This window comes from Neolamprologus multifasciatus, chromosome 10 (assembly GCF_963576455.1).
Source record: "Neolamprologus multifasciatus chromosome 10, fNeoMul1.2, whole genome shotgun sequence".
Classification (NCBI taxonomy): Eukaryota; Metazoa; Chordata; class Actinopteri; order Cichliformes; family Cichlidae; genus Neolamprologus; species Neolamprologus multifasciatus.
In genome coordinates this window covers 28,581,035-28,597,956 of record NC_140448.1, presented here as the reverse complement: position 1 = coordinate 28,597,956, position 16,922 = coordinate 28,581,035, and the positions used below count along the sequence as shown (strand labels likewise).

The 16,922-nt window shown below is 41.5% G+C and overlaps 1 protein-coding gene across 4 annotated transcripts in view; it reads right to left on the bottom strand.

The window, feature by feature from the left end:
• klf8 (Kruppel like factor 8) overlaps positions 1–16,922 on the bottom strand; it is a 93,352-nt gene that overhangs the window by 26,419 nt on the left and 50,011 nt on the right. For all 4 annotated transcript variants that reach the window (XM_085173758.1, XM_085173759.1, XM_085173757.1 and 1 more), the window contains one exon: positions 12,923–13,243. In XM_085173758.1, coding sequence (XP_085029884.1) covers positions 12,923–13,243 — 321 coding nt within the window. The remainder of the gene's footprint in view (positions 1–12,922; positions 13,244–16,922) is intronic.

Genomic DNA, 16,922 nt, shown 5'->3' with positions numbered 1-16,922 from the left:
TACTGCGACTGTACTGAACCCCAGCCAATCCACTTAATGACCTACATGTTTCCAGATGACTTTAGACTAACATAGAGCTTCCTCTCCCAGTCATGTATTTGCTTCCCGGAAGCTCTGCACTGTAGGAAGTGGGCTGCCAACAATGACATCATCATCCTGCACCAGCAGAGGTGACTGCATCTGCACTGAACTGCAACCCCTCCTGCTTCTCTCTCTCTCTGCATCCCAAATTTTGAATGTGCTGTCCTTTGAATGGACTGAATGCTCCAACATAGATGCACACACACACACACACACACACACGCACACACACACACACACAATGATTGCTAACTAACTCATGCTAGCAAAGCCCTGCTGGCAAAAGCACAGTAAATCGGCCTCTCTAACCTCTCATGTCTCATGCTCTCACACACACAAACGCACAGGGAGTAATAGAAAGTGTGTGCGTGTCTGTGTGTATGTGTGTGTGTGATGTGGTCTCTTTGTGCATGAGTGCTCCTGTTTGCTGGAGGACAACTGACTTGTTTATGTGAATACATCAGTGTGACACACACGCATGCACAGAGGGCCTCATTGTTTGTTTGTGTGTCTGTGCGTGCGTGTGAGAGAGAGAGCGATTACAGGGCTATTCACTGTGCTGTGCTGGCAGGTATTCAGTGTGTGTTTGCGTGTGTGTGTGCGTGCATGCTCCCCTTTGGCATAAGTGGTGATTTAGAAAAAGAGAGAGATTGAGGAGGGGGCAGGGGAAAGATGGAGAGAGAAGCACTGGTTGGAAAGGTGGAGGAGAAAAGAGGAGGAGAAGGAGTGAGGATTGGTGGTGGTGATGGCGAGGGGGGGTCAGGCTGCAAGGTTTTTTCGGCAACTCCCGCCAGAGCCGTGGTTGCCATGGCGACGGGGTGAGCGGAAGCAGTGCCTCCCTCGACGTATCCTATTAGGGTGAGAGAGTGAGAAAGGGAGGAGAGAGAGGGAAAGGGAGAGAAGAAGAGCTGGGGTCGGGAGGCTGAAAGAGAAAGCAGAAGAAGAACAATGGCGGGAAAAGAAGAAGAGAGATGAGGGGAGATAAAAGTGTGTGTGTGTGTGTGTGTGTGTGTGTGTGTGTGTGTGTGTGTGTGTGTGTGTGTTCGTTCTGGGGGAAAACGAAAAACAGGAACAGCAACTAAAAGGAAACTTTCACTGGAAAGCTAAATCTAGGCCGCTGAATGAACTTTGACCCATTCTGTCACTCTGACAAACACTAGTTAACTCATACGATCTTGCCATATTGTTAAATCATCTTCCTGTTCACTCCTCTTGCCCCCAACATTTTACTGTCTCCTCATCTCTTCTGAAAATTTACCGCCAAGTTGCTTTTGAGTAACGCCGGATTTATGAACCCGCAGTGGTTTCCATTTGCGTAGCAGAGAGGGGGATTGTGGGAATTTAACCAACACAGAAGCTTCACAAACTCTCAAAAGCCAGAGGCGGTTGGCTCTGCAGCGATTACGCCATATCTAGGTCTTATCCTGATAGGTTAACAAGGCGGCTTCAACAGAATAGGGAAGATCAACAAAGAGGAAGGGAAAAAAATAGCACAAATGAGATGCGGAAGCAAAGGCCATAGAGGAGATTTTCAAAGTAAATTTACCCCCGCTTCTACCTCACTGTGACGAACAACAGCACTTACAAGAACAAGTGTAGCCCGCATATTCATACGCATATTTCTGACAGTGACTGTATACAGCTATGCAGACGTGGTTCTGGAAAGCTCTGCGTACCACCTACGGACTACCAGCGCAGCACCATGCCGAGCCCTCACCCACTGCTGATTATACAGTGGGCCTCTTCAGGTTGTCATTAGATTACATTTATTCCTGACTGATTGCCAAAAACTATTCATTGTTTTCTCCTCCTCAAAGTTTGTCAGTTGAGTAAAAGAGAAAGAAAAGGGCTAGTAGTGGAGTCTCTTCCTCAACTTTCCACCCACTTCTGATGGAATTTGGCTAGTACGAGTTGAAGCAAGTGTAAAATTTCACATCTCATATCACCTCCATTTGACCTTTTGATGTCTATTTTGACGTTGGACCCGATCTTCCTGTTAGCAGAGGTAAATATGCTTTTTTAAAGCATTAAAACATCCCACAAACGCTCGTTTTAATCGTTTTTCTCAGTATACGCTGTTAAAAGTAGCATGACTCAGTGAAACACGTATAACCTTCGTATTTCCTCTGTTGGTTTCCTGCACTACTAACTCATTAAATAAGCTTATCTGCTGAGACATCCGTGCACACGCATGCAGCCAAGTTACCAACGTCATGTCCTAATGTTCTGGGTAACTGATGAAAATAACATCCCACCTCAGCAAGCCAGGTTCTAAATAAACTCAGCAGGGCTGTATCTGTGAACTGCTACGGTTTTTTAAAGGATCATCCATCTTCTCTGTATAAAACTTTAAATGTTTAAATTATCATAGTGAGGAAAAGAGAAATTTGACCATAAACAGATAAGAAGACAAGCTGGCAAATATGTAAACAATGCAGGCAGGTGTAACATGTCAACAAGTTAAATACCTTGGAAACAGTAACCAATCAGCTCATTTAATTTGTCAAAATCCTAAACAAACAGCAAGTTTTATCTCTGAAGCAGACATCTGCACACGTCTGAAAGGTCGTTCACCACTGAAATCTGTTAAATAGGCTTTAAAAGTTGTTTTTACCATTTTCTGGAATTCTATAGATGAAATAATTCTAATAGATAATCATCCAAATAATAAGAACTGAATAAACACAGTCCTTAGTTGCAGCTCTATCACAACAAGTTGTTTTATTTTTAAAACTCTGGGCTAGAACCATACAACTTTAATACAGTCTTATGGTGAATAAAGTTTGCTTTGCACGTCTTCTAGAGTGGACCTGACATTTCTTATTTCTGTCTGAGTAACCACTTTATGTGCTGGTCTCACATACAAGCAGTCAAGCAGCAAAAAGCGCAATATGATCCACAGACCGTAATATTTCATATTTCCTGAGGTTTAAATAAAGATTGTCATCCGTTTCTGATGAATAATTTGTTGCATCTGACAGCTTGTTTAGATATAACTTGTCAAAGTCCTCCATTGCTACTGCTCGTACTCCTATATTCACAGTTTCCCCCTTGATTTCATGCCTTCACTCACTAGGATTTGTGTTGTCTTGTTGAGACAAACATATAACAATCATCATTCAGAGTCCAGACTGAATTAGTATTTGGAGGGAAACAAAATGCATCCTGTTCAAACAAAGGGTTAGCCAAATAATCATCTTGACAGGGTTACTGTGTGCAGCACAAATGAGTTAGAACAAAGGGTACAATAACGATATAATAATAATAATAACAACAGTCTTAACTTGAGTAAATATGAGGCATGTAGCATTAATGTTTTAGGCTCCCAGTGGAGTTTTATAGCAGGAGGATCTGCTTGCTGGAGACTTTATCTTTGGACAGGAAAGTCCACTCCCCTCTGTTGGAGACAGCCACAGAGGTGTGGCCAGCACACACTCACACACTCACACACACACACACACCCTCTGCTTAATGATGTCTTGCGCAATTCTACTCCACCCAGCCCCCACCCTTCACTAACCCAAACCACACCACAACAATGCACACATATACACACTCCTTCTCCCAGGCCTCACATGTGAACGCAATTAAGCTCTGAAATATAAGATGTTTCCTTAAAAGTAAATAAATCAGTCTATCAGGTTCGCCTTGATCTTACACTTTCTGAAAATTTTCCTGCAATTGGTTCTGGTATTTAGCCAAAAAATAATCAGCCGAGGCAAGCACCAAAATATGATCCTGGCATGGCTAATAAACATTTAAAGTTGCCTTTGCTCTTTAAGCAAAGAACGTGCCATTCTGCACTCAAATCCTCCAGACTCACACTGTTCTGCTAGCACATTTTACTATAATGTACGTATATGTATTAACATAAACTAAGTTTTAAAAGGTTTTTATGATTATTTAATTGCGTCTGTGCATATGAACTACACATATAAAAAGGCCCAAGTACGGAGCCTTGAGGAACTCCAAACTCATTTGCAGGGCGGGACAAACTCATTTCTGTTATGGAGATACATGCACAACTATAACATCATAAACTGATCTTGTGAAAGCTATAAATGGAAATAAACTATGTCAGTAACTGAGATGAACTAATAACATAGACATCGTAGACGTGTAACTGCTTTTTCAGTGTCGCTTCTACAAACTGGTGAGGAGAGATGTAACAATGTGCTTAGAAATGCAGGCTGGTCATGTTTTTCAGAACAGTGTTGACTGCACAGTTGTCCTCTGGTTAAATTCTTGGCAACATTGTGTCCGCTTACTTAATCAGACACGCATCAGAAACGCCAAAAATAAACAAAGGAGCTACTGATAAATAAACTGGGTATATCGGTGTAACTGTGTGACAAAACAGAGATTAAAATGATCCTTCCTAAGATGGGATTTAGGAAATTTAAAGAGACGGGAAAAAACATTTCTAACTATTTCAGTAAAAAGGAAATCCAGTTAATATCACAGCTTTGCAAATTGTTAAGAGAGGTCATTCAATGTGATGATGGGAAACACAATTAGTCCTTGTTATTCAAGTACATGTAATTTCAAGCATATATGTAAGGTCAAGCACAAGTTCACTACGCTATTACAAACAATACGTTTTGTGTTACTCCTCTGCTACATTGTTTTTATCCACACACACACACACACACACACACACACACACACACACTAAAGCACGGGCTACTTTTGACATTCATTTCTTGGAATCTTAGCCAAACCTCAACCGTAACCAGCATATTCCCAAACCTACCCTTAAACCCTTAAAACCATGCCAAGTGGAACTGCAGTGTAACCAAAGTGGGAACATTATGACTGTGACACATCCACTAGCCAAGTGTATCTTTTTCACTTGCAACAACATGTGAACATTTTATCTCACCTACTCTGTGGCTGTTCCCACTACAGTAAAGACAATACTCTCTGAGGCTCTGTGTGAAGGTCTCTCTCACACCCTGCAGAATTTTAGCACTCATACATATAAACACAAAGACGCGCTGTTCTAACTGACAATGGCACAGAGAATATACATGTAAAGTGTGGCTAGACTTCAGTGGAGTTACGGGGTGAGGGTGGCGACAGCATGAAGCCACTCAAACAGACTGGAAAAGGCTTATTTTGGCAAATTAACTCAACCGAATTATGTCACCTAGCTAAATTCTGTCTTTAAAATTCAATCGTAGAGACACATTCTCATGATTTTTCGAAAACCTAAACAGTACACGGGTATCAGCTGAGAATGAAAAACAGACTGTTTCCTGCCCGGCATGAAATTTCCCTCTTTCATTTATCTCTGCTCCGAAACACTCCCTGCTAACAGACACAGCCCGTCCTGCCTTTCCCACATACCGTCATAAATGCAAATCTATGCTCGTGCTATATAGCTTGAGTGCAAACATAAAGCATGTGATGCCTCGCCTCGAAAACGGCTCAGCACATCAAGGGTTATTTTAATCAATAACGACAACGATTGTACGCAATTTTGTGGATCTCTGGAATTCCAAATACGACCATGTCAGTTTGCCAAATAGCCAAAAACTGTAAAGAAAAATTAGTTATTTTTGAGATTAAGATTTGACAAATGGTGGTAGCTTAAAATATAAGCATTTAAAATCACAGGCATCTCTCCTTGAAATAATTTTTTGTGCAAGATGTAATTGAAAACTAAACTCAATTCAATATTAGTTAATTTCTTTTACATAGCACCAAATCACAACAGCAGTCGCCTCAAGGTTCTTTATATTATTTATTAAGTTAAAGATCCTACAATAATACAGAGAAAACCCCAAGAATCACACAGTGAATCACACTATGAGCGAGCACGTGGCGACAGTGGCAAGGAAAAACTCCCCTTAGTTAGAAAAACTCCCTTTTAACTAGGGGTGGGGGAAAAAATCGATACTGTGTAGTATTGTGATATTTTGTTTGCTAATAATGTATCGATACAGGGACAGCAGAAATCGATATTTTGTTACAAAAAAGGTTTTTGTGCTCTGACTTCAGAGCATGTTGATCCTTTTTCTGAGCAAGAATCCTGATATTCCTTCACTGTCCAAATGTGTTTAACTTGTTTTTGGCAGCAATAAACATGACAGTTTACTTATTTTAATTTAAGACATGTTTTATTTTAATTAAGTTTAAAACTTTTTTATTTAATGTAAAATTATATTTTGTTTTAATTTACTTTCAAATTCTTCAGTTGCTGAAGGGGCTGCATAGTTTTCATATTGCATAGTTCAGAATAGCTATAATTGTACCAGATGGTTGATTCAGTTAAGTTGGACTAGACTGTAATACAAACCGTTCAGTTTGTCAACAATAAAACTGAAATGAGAGAAAGACTGAGTGTGAGACTTTGATATTAGATAAAATGAATATTGATAAAGTTTACCTTTATGTACAGAATCTGAATATCGCAAAATATTTTTAAAAATTGCAATAATATCGTATCGTGCGTTAAGTATTGTGATAATATCGTATCGTGGGATGTATGGTGATTCCCACCTCTACTTTTAACAGGAAGAAAATCCCTGGACGAACAAGGCTCAGAGAGAGGCGGCCATCTGGGGCTGATCGCTTTGCAAATGTGTAGTATGTTAGCAAAAATGTTAATTTCTAATGAATTAGAAATAGTTCAAGTGGTTTCTCTGCTGTCCCAGCGGATGCAGGTAATGGAAGCACAGAAATGCATTACCATGAACAGTGCCCGGCTCTCTCATTTGTCTGATTAATTCTACACTTATCTAGCACGCGCACTACGATGCTGTTTAAATGTCAGTACTTTTGGACAATACAGCGATTCTTAACTGTTAGCACAGGTCATGCACCTCCCCGTTTCTCAGACCAACACAATCCACTTGCCCTGCACTTTCTCTGTTATCTTCCCTGTATTGAAAACCCAGAGAGAAGCTAGCCTGACTCTGCATCTCCTCTGCGTTTCAGCTTCATAAATAACAAAAAACGTATTGAACACAGAGGAGGGTGAAATGGATGGCAGTCATAATCCTGCAGCACAGCCTGTCCTTATCTGACTGTCCACACCCTTTCCACCTCTCCACCTTCACTCCTCTCTCTCACCCATCTATGCACTTCCCTCATCTGTCTCCTCTCTGACAATCTCTTTCCCCTCCTTCTGCTTTTCTTTCCACATTTCCAACAGCTTCTTCTCTTCAACACCTCACCCTTCCCGCTGACAAACACCTTTCACTCCTTCTGCTATAAGTTCGCTTTGGTAATGGCTGCTATACTGTGCGAGCGACTCCAGCAAGTCTCACCTTATCATTACTGTTCACACCCTTTACTGTACAGCCTTCCCTGTCTGTTTATAACAGGGTGCATCGACCTACCTATCAGCTTAACAGTAAAGCTTGAAATGTCAAAAGGTGTAGCAACTCGTCTGCGCTGCAAAACCTGTGAGCCCGGCCAGGGCGACACAAAAACGCTCCCATGTATTTATCGGCTTGTAATTATATTTAATTGGCACACAGCAGTGAAGCCACCAATAATCATAATGCCAGGATCATAATAATAATGCATCCATAATGAGGATGACAAACCAACTAGCCAGCGCACCAACTACTAATAGCCACGAGGACAGCGAGGGAACCGAGTGCAATATTTGAAGAACAAACAATGAGCAAAATACTCCTAAAGCTTCATCGAAGGATTAAAAAGATAAGAATAAGTGGCAAAAGTGCCTTATCAGTGTTTTTTTTTTTAATTCAATAAAATTCTGACTTGCTGAACTTAAGTTAGGAGTGTTTTCTTTAAATGAATATTTCCCATGAGTGATCTCGACCAGTCATAACACGTCAAATGAGCTGTGAAACTATGAGAAGCTTAAAAATATACTGACATACGCTGTATGCACACTGACACTGCAATCCTTTTTTAGAAGCCCGGAAGATATAAAATCTTTTCTTGAAAGGAAATGCCATAAAATAAGTTTGATGTGTTTACTTTCATAATCCTAATTTTCAGAATCTTTACAATGTGTTTTTATTAGTATTTATTGTACGTCTAAAATGTTTGTGGATACTGCTGGAATTTGTGAATTTCCTCCAGGGGATGAATAAAGTATCCACCCATCCATCCTGAACAACTGTAAATACTTGGATGAGCCTAAAATAATATTAAAAAGACAGAGACGAGTTAAGATGTGACAAAATGCACAGTTTCTTGGTTCCCAGTCTATGAGAAAATCTCTATTGGTGTGTATTTCTGAGCAAAGACCAGAAAAAGACAAACTCTGCATGAATCAGAAGGACAGAAGATGCAGATATATGCTGCTTAATTTATTAGTAAATGCTCAGACATAAATAGTCTGATCCTGAGAATGAAATCCGCCGGGGAATTCACGGGTAACTCCAGCAGGACTTTCGTCAGTATGTATCCCACAGGCTCTTGTCATGTAAAACTTGGCTTGGCTGCGACCTCTGACCTCCTCGCTATTCATTTCACGGAGTTCATTCTGATGATGCGCTCCCTGAAAAGCCACTCAGGATTAAAAAAGGTGACATTTGCTGCTTGAAGTGCAAAACCTTAACAGACTTTTTCCACATGAGAGCAAATAAATGTTTGTTTACAAAGTGTGTTTAATGACTTCCTACAACTCTACCCATCCATTAAACTTTACCCACTAATGTCAGACCATGCCTAATCTTCCACCATCACGTCAGCCAAGCGGAAAGCCTCACTGTAACCTTTGCGAGAAGCCGTGTTTTTCCCCCCGAGAGGCTCCACTTCCACTGGCCTGGAAGTGGAGTCGGCCACCGTTTGTCAAATCTTAATCTGAAATCTCAAAAATAACCAATTTTTCTTTACAGTTTTTGGCAGTTTTTAGTTTTCTGTGACTCCGATAGGGACGTAAATTCCGCCATCGGACCCACTTGGCAATTTTTGTCTCACCGTGGAGGTCATGCACAGGGATACGCTACACAACAATGCACCAACCACGCACACGCCCTTCAGCTGCACCTCAACCAGACTTCAGAGTAGTAGAACATGAGGCCACACCTCGTCACCACGATAGCTGAACACTGCATCGAGATATCATCTAGTATTTCACAAAAACTAAAACAACCTCGCAATTATACCAAACTCTTCCTCCTCCTCATACTTCCTAAAATTAACCACCACGCTTGCTCAGTTCAACCTCACCCATCCCGCAAACATCTCTCTGCTCACTCCTGCATCAAATTTGTTCTCTTACACTTCCCTCATTCCCTTCGCCTCTATATCGTCAACTCATCCCATCACGCAGTGAAGTCTTAAGTGCTTCAACTGAAGGCAGCTGGACTTCTTAGGTTAAGGAAATGTTTCCTATCTCACATCTGCCGTGCTTTTTCAGTTCTAAAAGGTGATGGGGGGAGCACCAGGTATTTAACTCCTAAAGGGGGTTCAGGCTGTGGATGTAGTCCTGAGAGTTGACCCACCCGATGGTCTGTGAGTCGTTAAGCTTACTAACAGTCAAGGGACGGATTCTTTGTCTTCATGACCCTTAAAGGAAGTCCAGCTCCTTTCAACTCAGCGCTGGATAACTGAGGCTTTCTCCGTTTTGGCTTCCCGTCCACACTGAGACGGCATTTTCCTCAAGGAAAAACGATGCGTTTGAAACTATGACGCATTTTAGTCATGTGATGCAGTCATGTGACAAATTAAACAAAGATAGCGGAGGCCATTATACCGCAGTTGTTTTGATTTCTCTCAATTTTGATTATTATCAGTTTGTACATGCTCCAGAGCTTTTCTTAACACTCTTTAACTCCCACTCGCTTTTGCGCATGCGCAGGACTGGAACGTAAGCGTTTTGGGCCGCTTCAATGTGGACGCGCAACTCCGTGAAAACGACTGAAAACGCTAGTGTGGACGCGGAGCGTTTTCAGACGAAAACGCCGTTTTTTAAAATCTATCCGGGCTAGTGTGGACGTAGCCTGTGAAATTGAACAGACGTCATGCTGTGAAATGCTTAGCACTGTGCACTACTGCATCATTGCACCTATAAATACACTATACATGCTGTTATTGTCCGTGTGTGTATCTGTTAAGTACATTGAGAGCACAGAAAAAACCCAAAAGAGCCCAATTCCTTGATCAGAATCCAATAAAGCTTATTCTGACTCTGATGTAATGCTGCTTTAAATCAAACCCTGCTGTTTTTGGCAAAGCTTGTTTGAAACGTGAAACAATTACTCTTTTTTTTTTTTATCAAAAAGCACAAAACAGGCAGTTTACTCCCATTTTAAAACAAAATAGTAGCAATAATAACAAAATGAAAAGAGATGAATTCATAAAAGAGGTACAGGTGTGACACAGAGATAAAAATCAAACACACCCACAGGTGCTCATAGTTTTCTTCTTAAATAATGCAGCAATGACTGCTGAACTGTTGACTCAATGGCTAGGATGTGTGGGTGACAGCTGGCATGATCCAATCGCAACACGATCTCTTTTTAAATAAGGTTTGAGCAAACGTGTTCGCCCTGTTTAATTGTTAGCAAGATGTTCAAAGCAGAAAAGGTGCAAAACGACCAGTCGTTGCCAAATGAGTTTCTTTGATAATCTGGATCCGGGTCCTGTAACATACTCGGCCTTTCAGCTATAACTGAAAATGATAAGCACAAACCCACTGTTGATCTTTCAGACTAAGGCTACGTCCACACGTACCCGGGTATTTTTGAAAACGCAGATTTTTCGTCCACACGTAAACGCCGTTTTCGGTCACTGAAAACTGAGATTTTTAAAAACGCCAGCCAGGGTGGAGATTTTTGAAAACTCAGTTTTTGCGTTTACGTGTGGACGAGAAAAACGAAGAAAACGCAGCGTCAAAGGTGTGCGCCTTTTTTGACGTCACACTGTGCACCACGTTATTGTTTCGGTGAAATGAATTTACTGGTGAAATTAGTTACTGTTAATTGTACTCTCTGCAGTGTTTAAATGCTTACATATACACACACAGTTACTGTCCCTCCACACATACGACTCTGTTCTGCTTCTATGCCCCAGCTTTGTTTACTATTTCCCACCGAGGCTTCTAGACTTCTGATTGGCCAACATTTCTACACGGTTAGGAATATATCGCCACCTGTTGCTTTGGCATGTTCCTAGCAGCGTTTTCCTTCATTTCTGCCTTTAGTGTGGACGGGATTATTTTTTAAAACGGAAAATCTCAGTTTTCAAACAGCCTGCTGTCACAGGCAAACAGGTGCAAGTTTTCATCACAAAGAGCACACATTCCTGCTAAACTGCACAACCTGTGCACGATCTATTTGCTCAGGTGAACACATGGATTTGTGAAGCTGATGCATCAGCCAACAGCTACATTATCAGAAATAACATAAATTAACCCTAAAGTAAATTTACAGTTATTTCAAAAATCCGTGCTCGTGCCTTGTATGCGGTATAATTCTCAGAGGAAAATCGGAATTCCCGCCAGCACGGACTTTATTATAGACACAATGTTTTTGCATCCACAAATCCTAATCAAGACGATTATTGTCAGGCTTTAGCTTGACATAAACCACTACCAGGGAATATCCCAGGGAATCCAGTGCAGAAGGATAACTGCGTCCTTTTTGCTCTAATGAAGACACAACAATTGCCAGTTTATGTCAGATCAGGTCTTGATTTGCAGTTCTACTAAAACTCAACCATAAATTAGATTTTTTTTAAAAACAGAAAAACAAATGTGTCTCTTCTTTCTAGAGAATCAAACAAGGAAACAGGAAAATTATATAAACTCCTTTCTTTGAAAACTGAAACTGAAAGTAAGCCAGCATCACTGTAATAACACTGGCACAGGTCAAATTGGTACATGCACACAGCGCACAGAGCAGGAACAGGGATTGGTTAACTGTGATTGATGTCGCCCAGGGGGAAAAAATGTTTCCCTCCTAAACAGCATGACCTGTGATTATCGGCTCGCTTTGTTCTGATGCTTAAATGACGTCACGGTGTCACATTTTGCCATTAAAACAGGGATCACTGTTACAGACAGGAAGCGTGTGCAAAACTATCAAAATAAGATTTAATCTCTGATAAACGCGTCTTTTTCTTTAAGGTCCGGGGCTTTCAGAGTAAAAGTTGCAAACCTCAAAACCTGTTGAACGCTGTACTGAGTTAAAATAGCGCCATCAAGCTGCTAAACCGCCAATCGTGATGCACAGACAGAAGAGCTGAGCAGCGCTGGTTTAGGTGGATCTCTGAGGGAGCACCAGTAGGTTCATTTTCCACTTTACAGCCTAGACCAGCGAGAGGGCACCGGATCACAAGAAGGATCTGACCTAACGTAATCTGCATAAGTGGAAGGATATGTAATTAAATAGAGTAAAAAAGTGCCACGTCATGTTATCTGCCTGCTTCTCAAATTCTTTGTAATCACTTTGTAATACTCAGGAAGCTGACATCTGAGAGATCCAGCTGATTGCTCTGGTATGCACATTGCTTCCTCGTCTGCTGCAGATTCTCGAGTATTGGGAAAACGTGAATTTTGATACATTTTTTAAGGCGGTATTGAGAAGTTTGTGTCAATATTGCACAAACTGATACTCTGTTCATTACGCGTGACATGATTTAAAGCTTTCTTTTTAAGCCAGGTAAGTACCTGAAGTAACCTTTGCTGTCTGTGTGATTTGACCGCGGTGTGTGTGTGTTTTCGACATAATCGACATAATCAAACACACTTGATCATCGCAGAACCGACTCCCAGCCCCACCTGCACACGCCCATTTTCCTCACCTCCATCCATCTAGCCACACGTCTAGCGTTCTGCCTCTTTAACCCCATTCCCCTCCAATCAATCAACCAATCGCCTCCACCGAACCCCCCGTCTCCCCCTCCTCACCGTGCACTCCATCTCCTCTGGCTCTGGTTTGATCTGTACAGAGGGCATGTCTTTCTCGTCCTCCTCCTCTGCTTTCTTTTCTTCCTCTTTCACCCTCACAGACTGTGTCGCCACTTCCTTCAGCTCCTCCTCCTCTCCCTGCGTTGGCCGTGGCCTGGTCGCGGGCTCTTCTTTCTTCTCCTCCTCTTCCTCGACTGTGGGCGGCAGAGGTGATGAGGAAGGTGGCGGTTCTTGCTGGGTCAAGGAGCTCTGCTTGGCCGGGCTCCTCAGCCTCTTCCGGGCACTGACCGCACTCTTCTTCTGCTTTGGAGTTGACTGGCACTGAGTAAGAAGAAGAAGTACAACAGATGGCATTAAAAGGAGGAAGGTGAGTTTGGTCACAAAAAGAGGAGTACAAAAGGTTGGCAAAGACAGGAAGGGGGGGAGAAGAGGTGATAAGGGAGTAGTTAAGGGGATGAAATGGGGGTGGGGAGAAATTGAGAAGAACAAGAGAGGAGGAGGAGGGGTGAGAAGAAGGTAAGAAAAAAAAAGTCCAAACTTCCTGGCCAGGGAGAGGGGGTGAAGGGAGAGGGGGTTGTGTTAAAGGGTATGAGGAAGGTATGAGGAGTGAAGTGGGCAGGAGGAGTAAAGCAGTAAGCAAGAAAGCAGAAAACAAGAGAGCATAAGAGAAAGAATGAAGAGGAGAAAAGTGCCAGGTAGGACAGGAAGTAAGACAGGAAATGGGTTAGTAGAGTTTGGAGGGAAAAGGTCATGACTACAAGCATTACCTCTACTCTGAAAGCCTGCTAAAGATAACCTCCTCTCAAAAAAATCTGCCAGAAGAGGGGGTCAAAACACACAAACACACACTCACACAAACACAAACTCACACTCTGTCTGAAAGAGATGGAAAATTAAAGGCAAAGACAGAGACAGAGGAGGCAGAGAGACAAAGGCCTAATCCTCAGGCTGCCAGTGAGGGAATGAGAACGAAAGAGAAATAACAGCGAGAGCAGGGAGGAGTAGCCGTGAACTGACCCCTCCCTCCCTTTCAGCAGCAGGCAGGCAGACACACCCTTTTCTGGAAGCTGAGCGAGAGACAAACGCACACACTGAGAGAAAAAGAGAGAGAGAGAGCTGAAGAGTGCCAAGGCAGAGACTCTCACACACACATACACACTTTTAGAAATGTACACACCCCTTTCTCTTCTTTTTGGTCTCAATTTTCTCCCCTTTTTCCCCTTTCTTAGACAGTTTCTGAGCTCTATCTAAGAATTATGCAAGTCCCTACAGATAAAACTCTCCACAAACTTGCAAATAGTTTGGCAAGCAGTACCAAAAATGTCCACAGATGTGGAATCCAGCATAATTTGACCTACATTTTAAGAGGTTTAGAGACAGTCATATTTTGAAATGTGTCTTACTTTTGATATGATGGCTGTACATAAATTCTAAGGACAGTGAAAGAAAAACAGTAAAACAAGAACTTTTCTGTCCGTCACGAGCCAGATAAGAATAAATCAAAGCGAGCTGAGGTCAGTTATACCTACAATATGTTTACAGTCACTTTAAACAGGTTTCAATAGGTTTGGGCAGCCAGTGAAACTAAAATAATATAACAGCAAGAACCAAATTGTGTTGAGTCTAGTAGTCAACACAGTGTAACATAATATGAAGGAAAAAATACAATTACATATAAAACAGCATTTAACACATTAGAAAAGGGTTTAAGACATAATTTATGACTTTAAAAATAACAACAGTTAATTAATTAGTTCATCTAAGGCACCATAAATGTTATATTCCTTGTTTAACTCTATATATATTCTTCAAAAGGAGAAAGTTTAGGATGCAGGAAATTTAAACTAATGCACATTTATCTGCAACTTTATTAGGTGTGCCTATAATTCTCAAAAATACATCCTGCAAGAGGCAAATCTCAGGGTTAAAAATGCCTTGTTGTTGTCAGAGGAGAATGGGCAGACTCCTTCAAGCCCCTAAGAAGGCAACAATAACTTAAGTAACAACCATTACAACCAAGGTATGCAGAAGAGCATCTCTGAAGCAGCGGAAGACCACACCAGATGCTGCTCCTGTCAACTAAGACCAGGAAACTGAGGCTCAACAAAACTGGACATCGTAAAAATGATGATGAGTTTACATTTCTTTTTTTTTTCTTTTTTTTTTAAACAGTTAATTAATTTGTTCATCTAAGGCACCATAAATGTTATATTCCTTGTTTAACTCTATATATATTCTTCAAAAGGAGAAAGTTTAGGATGCACATTTATCTGCAATTTTATTAGGTGTGACTATAATTCTCAAAAATACATCCTGCAAGAGGCAAATCTCAGGGTTAAAAATGCCTTGTTGATGTCAGAGGTCAGAGGAGAATGGCCAGACTCCTTCAAGCCCCTAAGAAGGCAACAATAACTTAAGTAACAACCATTACAACCAAGGTATGCAGAAGAGCATCTCTGAAGCAGCGGAAGACCACACCAGATGCTGCTCCTGTCAACTAAGACCAGGAAACTGAGGCTCAACAAAACTGGACATCGTAAAAATGATGATGAGTTGAAAGTGAAAGTATAAATCCAACCTGCACTGTATCAGTGGTTCAGGATGGTGTGGTGTAATGGTGTGAGGCACACTTTGGCTCATTAGCACCAACTGGGCATCACTTAAAAGGCACAGCCTATAACCCAGCGTACCCATCTTCTGATGGCTGCTTCCAGTGGGATAACATACGATGTGACAAAGTTCAGATCACTCAAACTCGTTTGTTGACCACCGAGTTCAATGCACTCAAATGACCTCTACAGTAACACATCTCAAGCCAACAGAGCACCTTTGGGATGTGGTGGAGCCTGAGTTTCACATCCTGGATGTGCAGCAACAAGGATCGAAGTCTCCGAGGAAAATCTCCAACCCAGTTCTAATAAGGTGTGCCTAACAAAGTGACTGGCATATTTCCGTGTCTGTCTTTATCCTTCTATCAATACACAGCCACCAGGTCATGACCAAATATTTATATAAACGAAAGTTGTAAAAGAAGTACATCAAGCAATCTACCGCACTTCCTTTACTTCCTCTTCGAGTTCAGCTCATGCTGACAGGTATGTGGTTAAAGGTGACGTTTGAGAAGTTTGTTTTACAGTTTTGTGGTTTTAAACAGAAAGGTGACTTTGTGAGATCAGCACATCAACTTGTGGTTAACCTTAATGTAAACCCAGCCGGTGACTGAACACAACCGATCGAAATCAGGGTGAAATTCAAACCCCTCTCTTTCAAATTGTTTGTTCACATCTGAGCAAGAGTCAGCACAGACAGCTGATATTGAGAAAAGTCCCATAGCTAACACAAACATCATCAACAGAAACCACCAGCGTTCATTCAAAAGACGTATTAAAAACACCAGCTAAAAAGGCTTGACGTGTGTGTGCTTCCCTAGTGTGAAAATCCACCGTCGAAACACTGAAAACCCCACGCGTTAAAAAGAACAGAAACGGGAAGTGATAGCAAGATTATTCCAGTTGCGCTTCTTTATGTCTAATTCTCACGGTGCGAGAAATGCTGAAATAGATAAACAAGTTCTCGACTTCCTGTCTGCAGCGGCGACCCTGCCGCACGCCCAGCTGTTTAATGGGAAACGCAGTGCTGTGTGCTGCACAGTGCAGGGTTAGCTGTCTATGTAAAGCCCAGTGAAGCCAATCTAAATAAGAAAAGATAACAGCTGGTAGCAGCAGGAGAGATATGAAATAATATCAGAAGAAGCGGGGCAAAAATGTCAAAATAAAAGGTTTGATATATTATTTAAGCAAAATAATTAAGTATTAACAGCATTGTTGTGGTTGTTTTCACAGCGAGGAGAAGTTTCTCTCAGTCTGGTAAATAATTAACTAGTTAAACTGCCAGCAGGACTTAATGACAACGCTGGAGAGCACACTCACCCGCACGTAACCTAAAACAATCCATCATACGTTATGTCAGCGTAGCAGAGAAAAGATTTTACATTATCGAA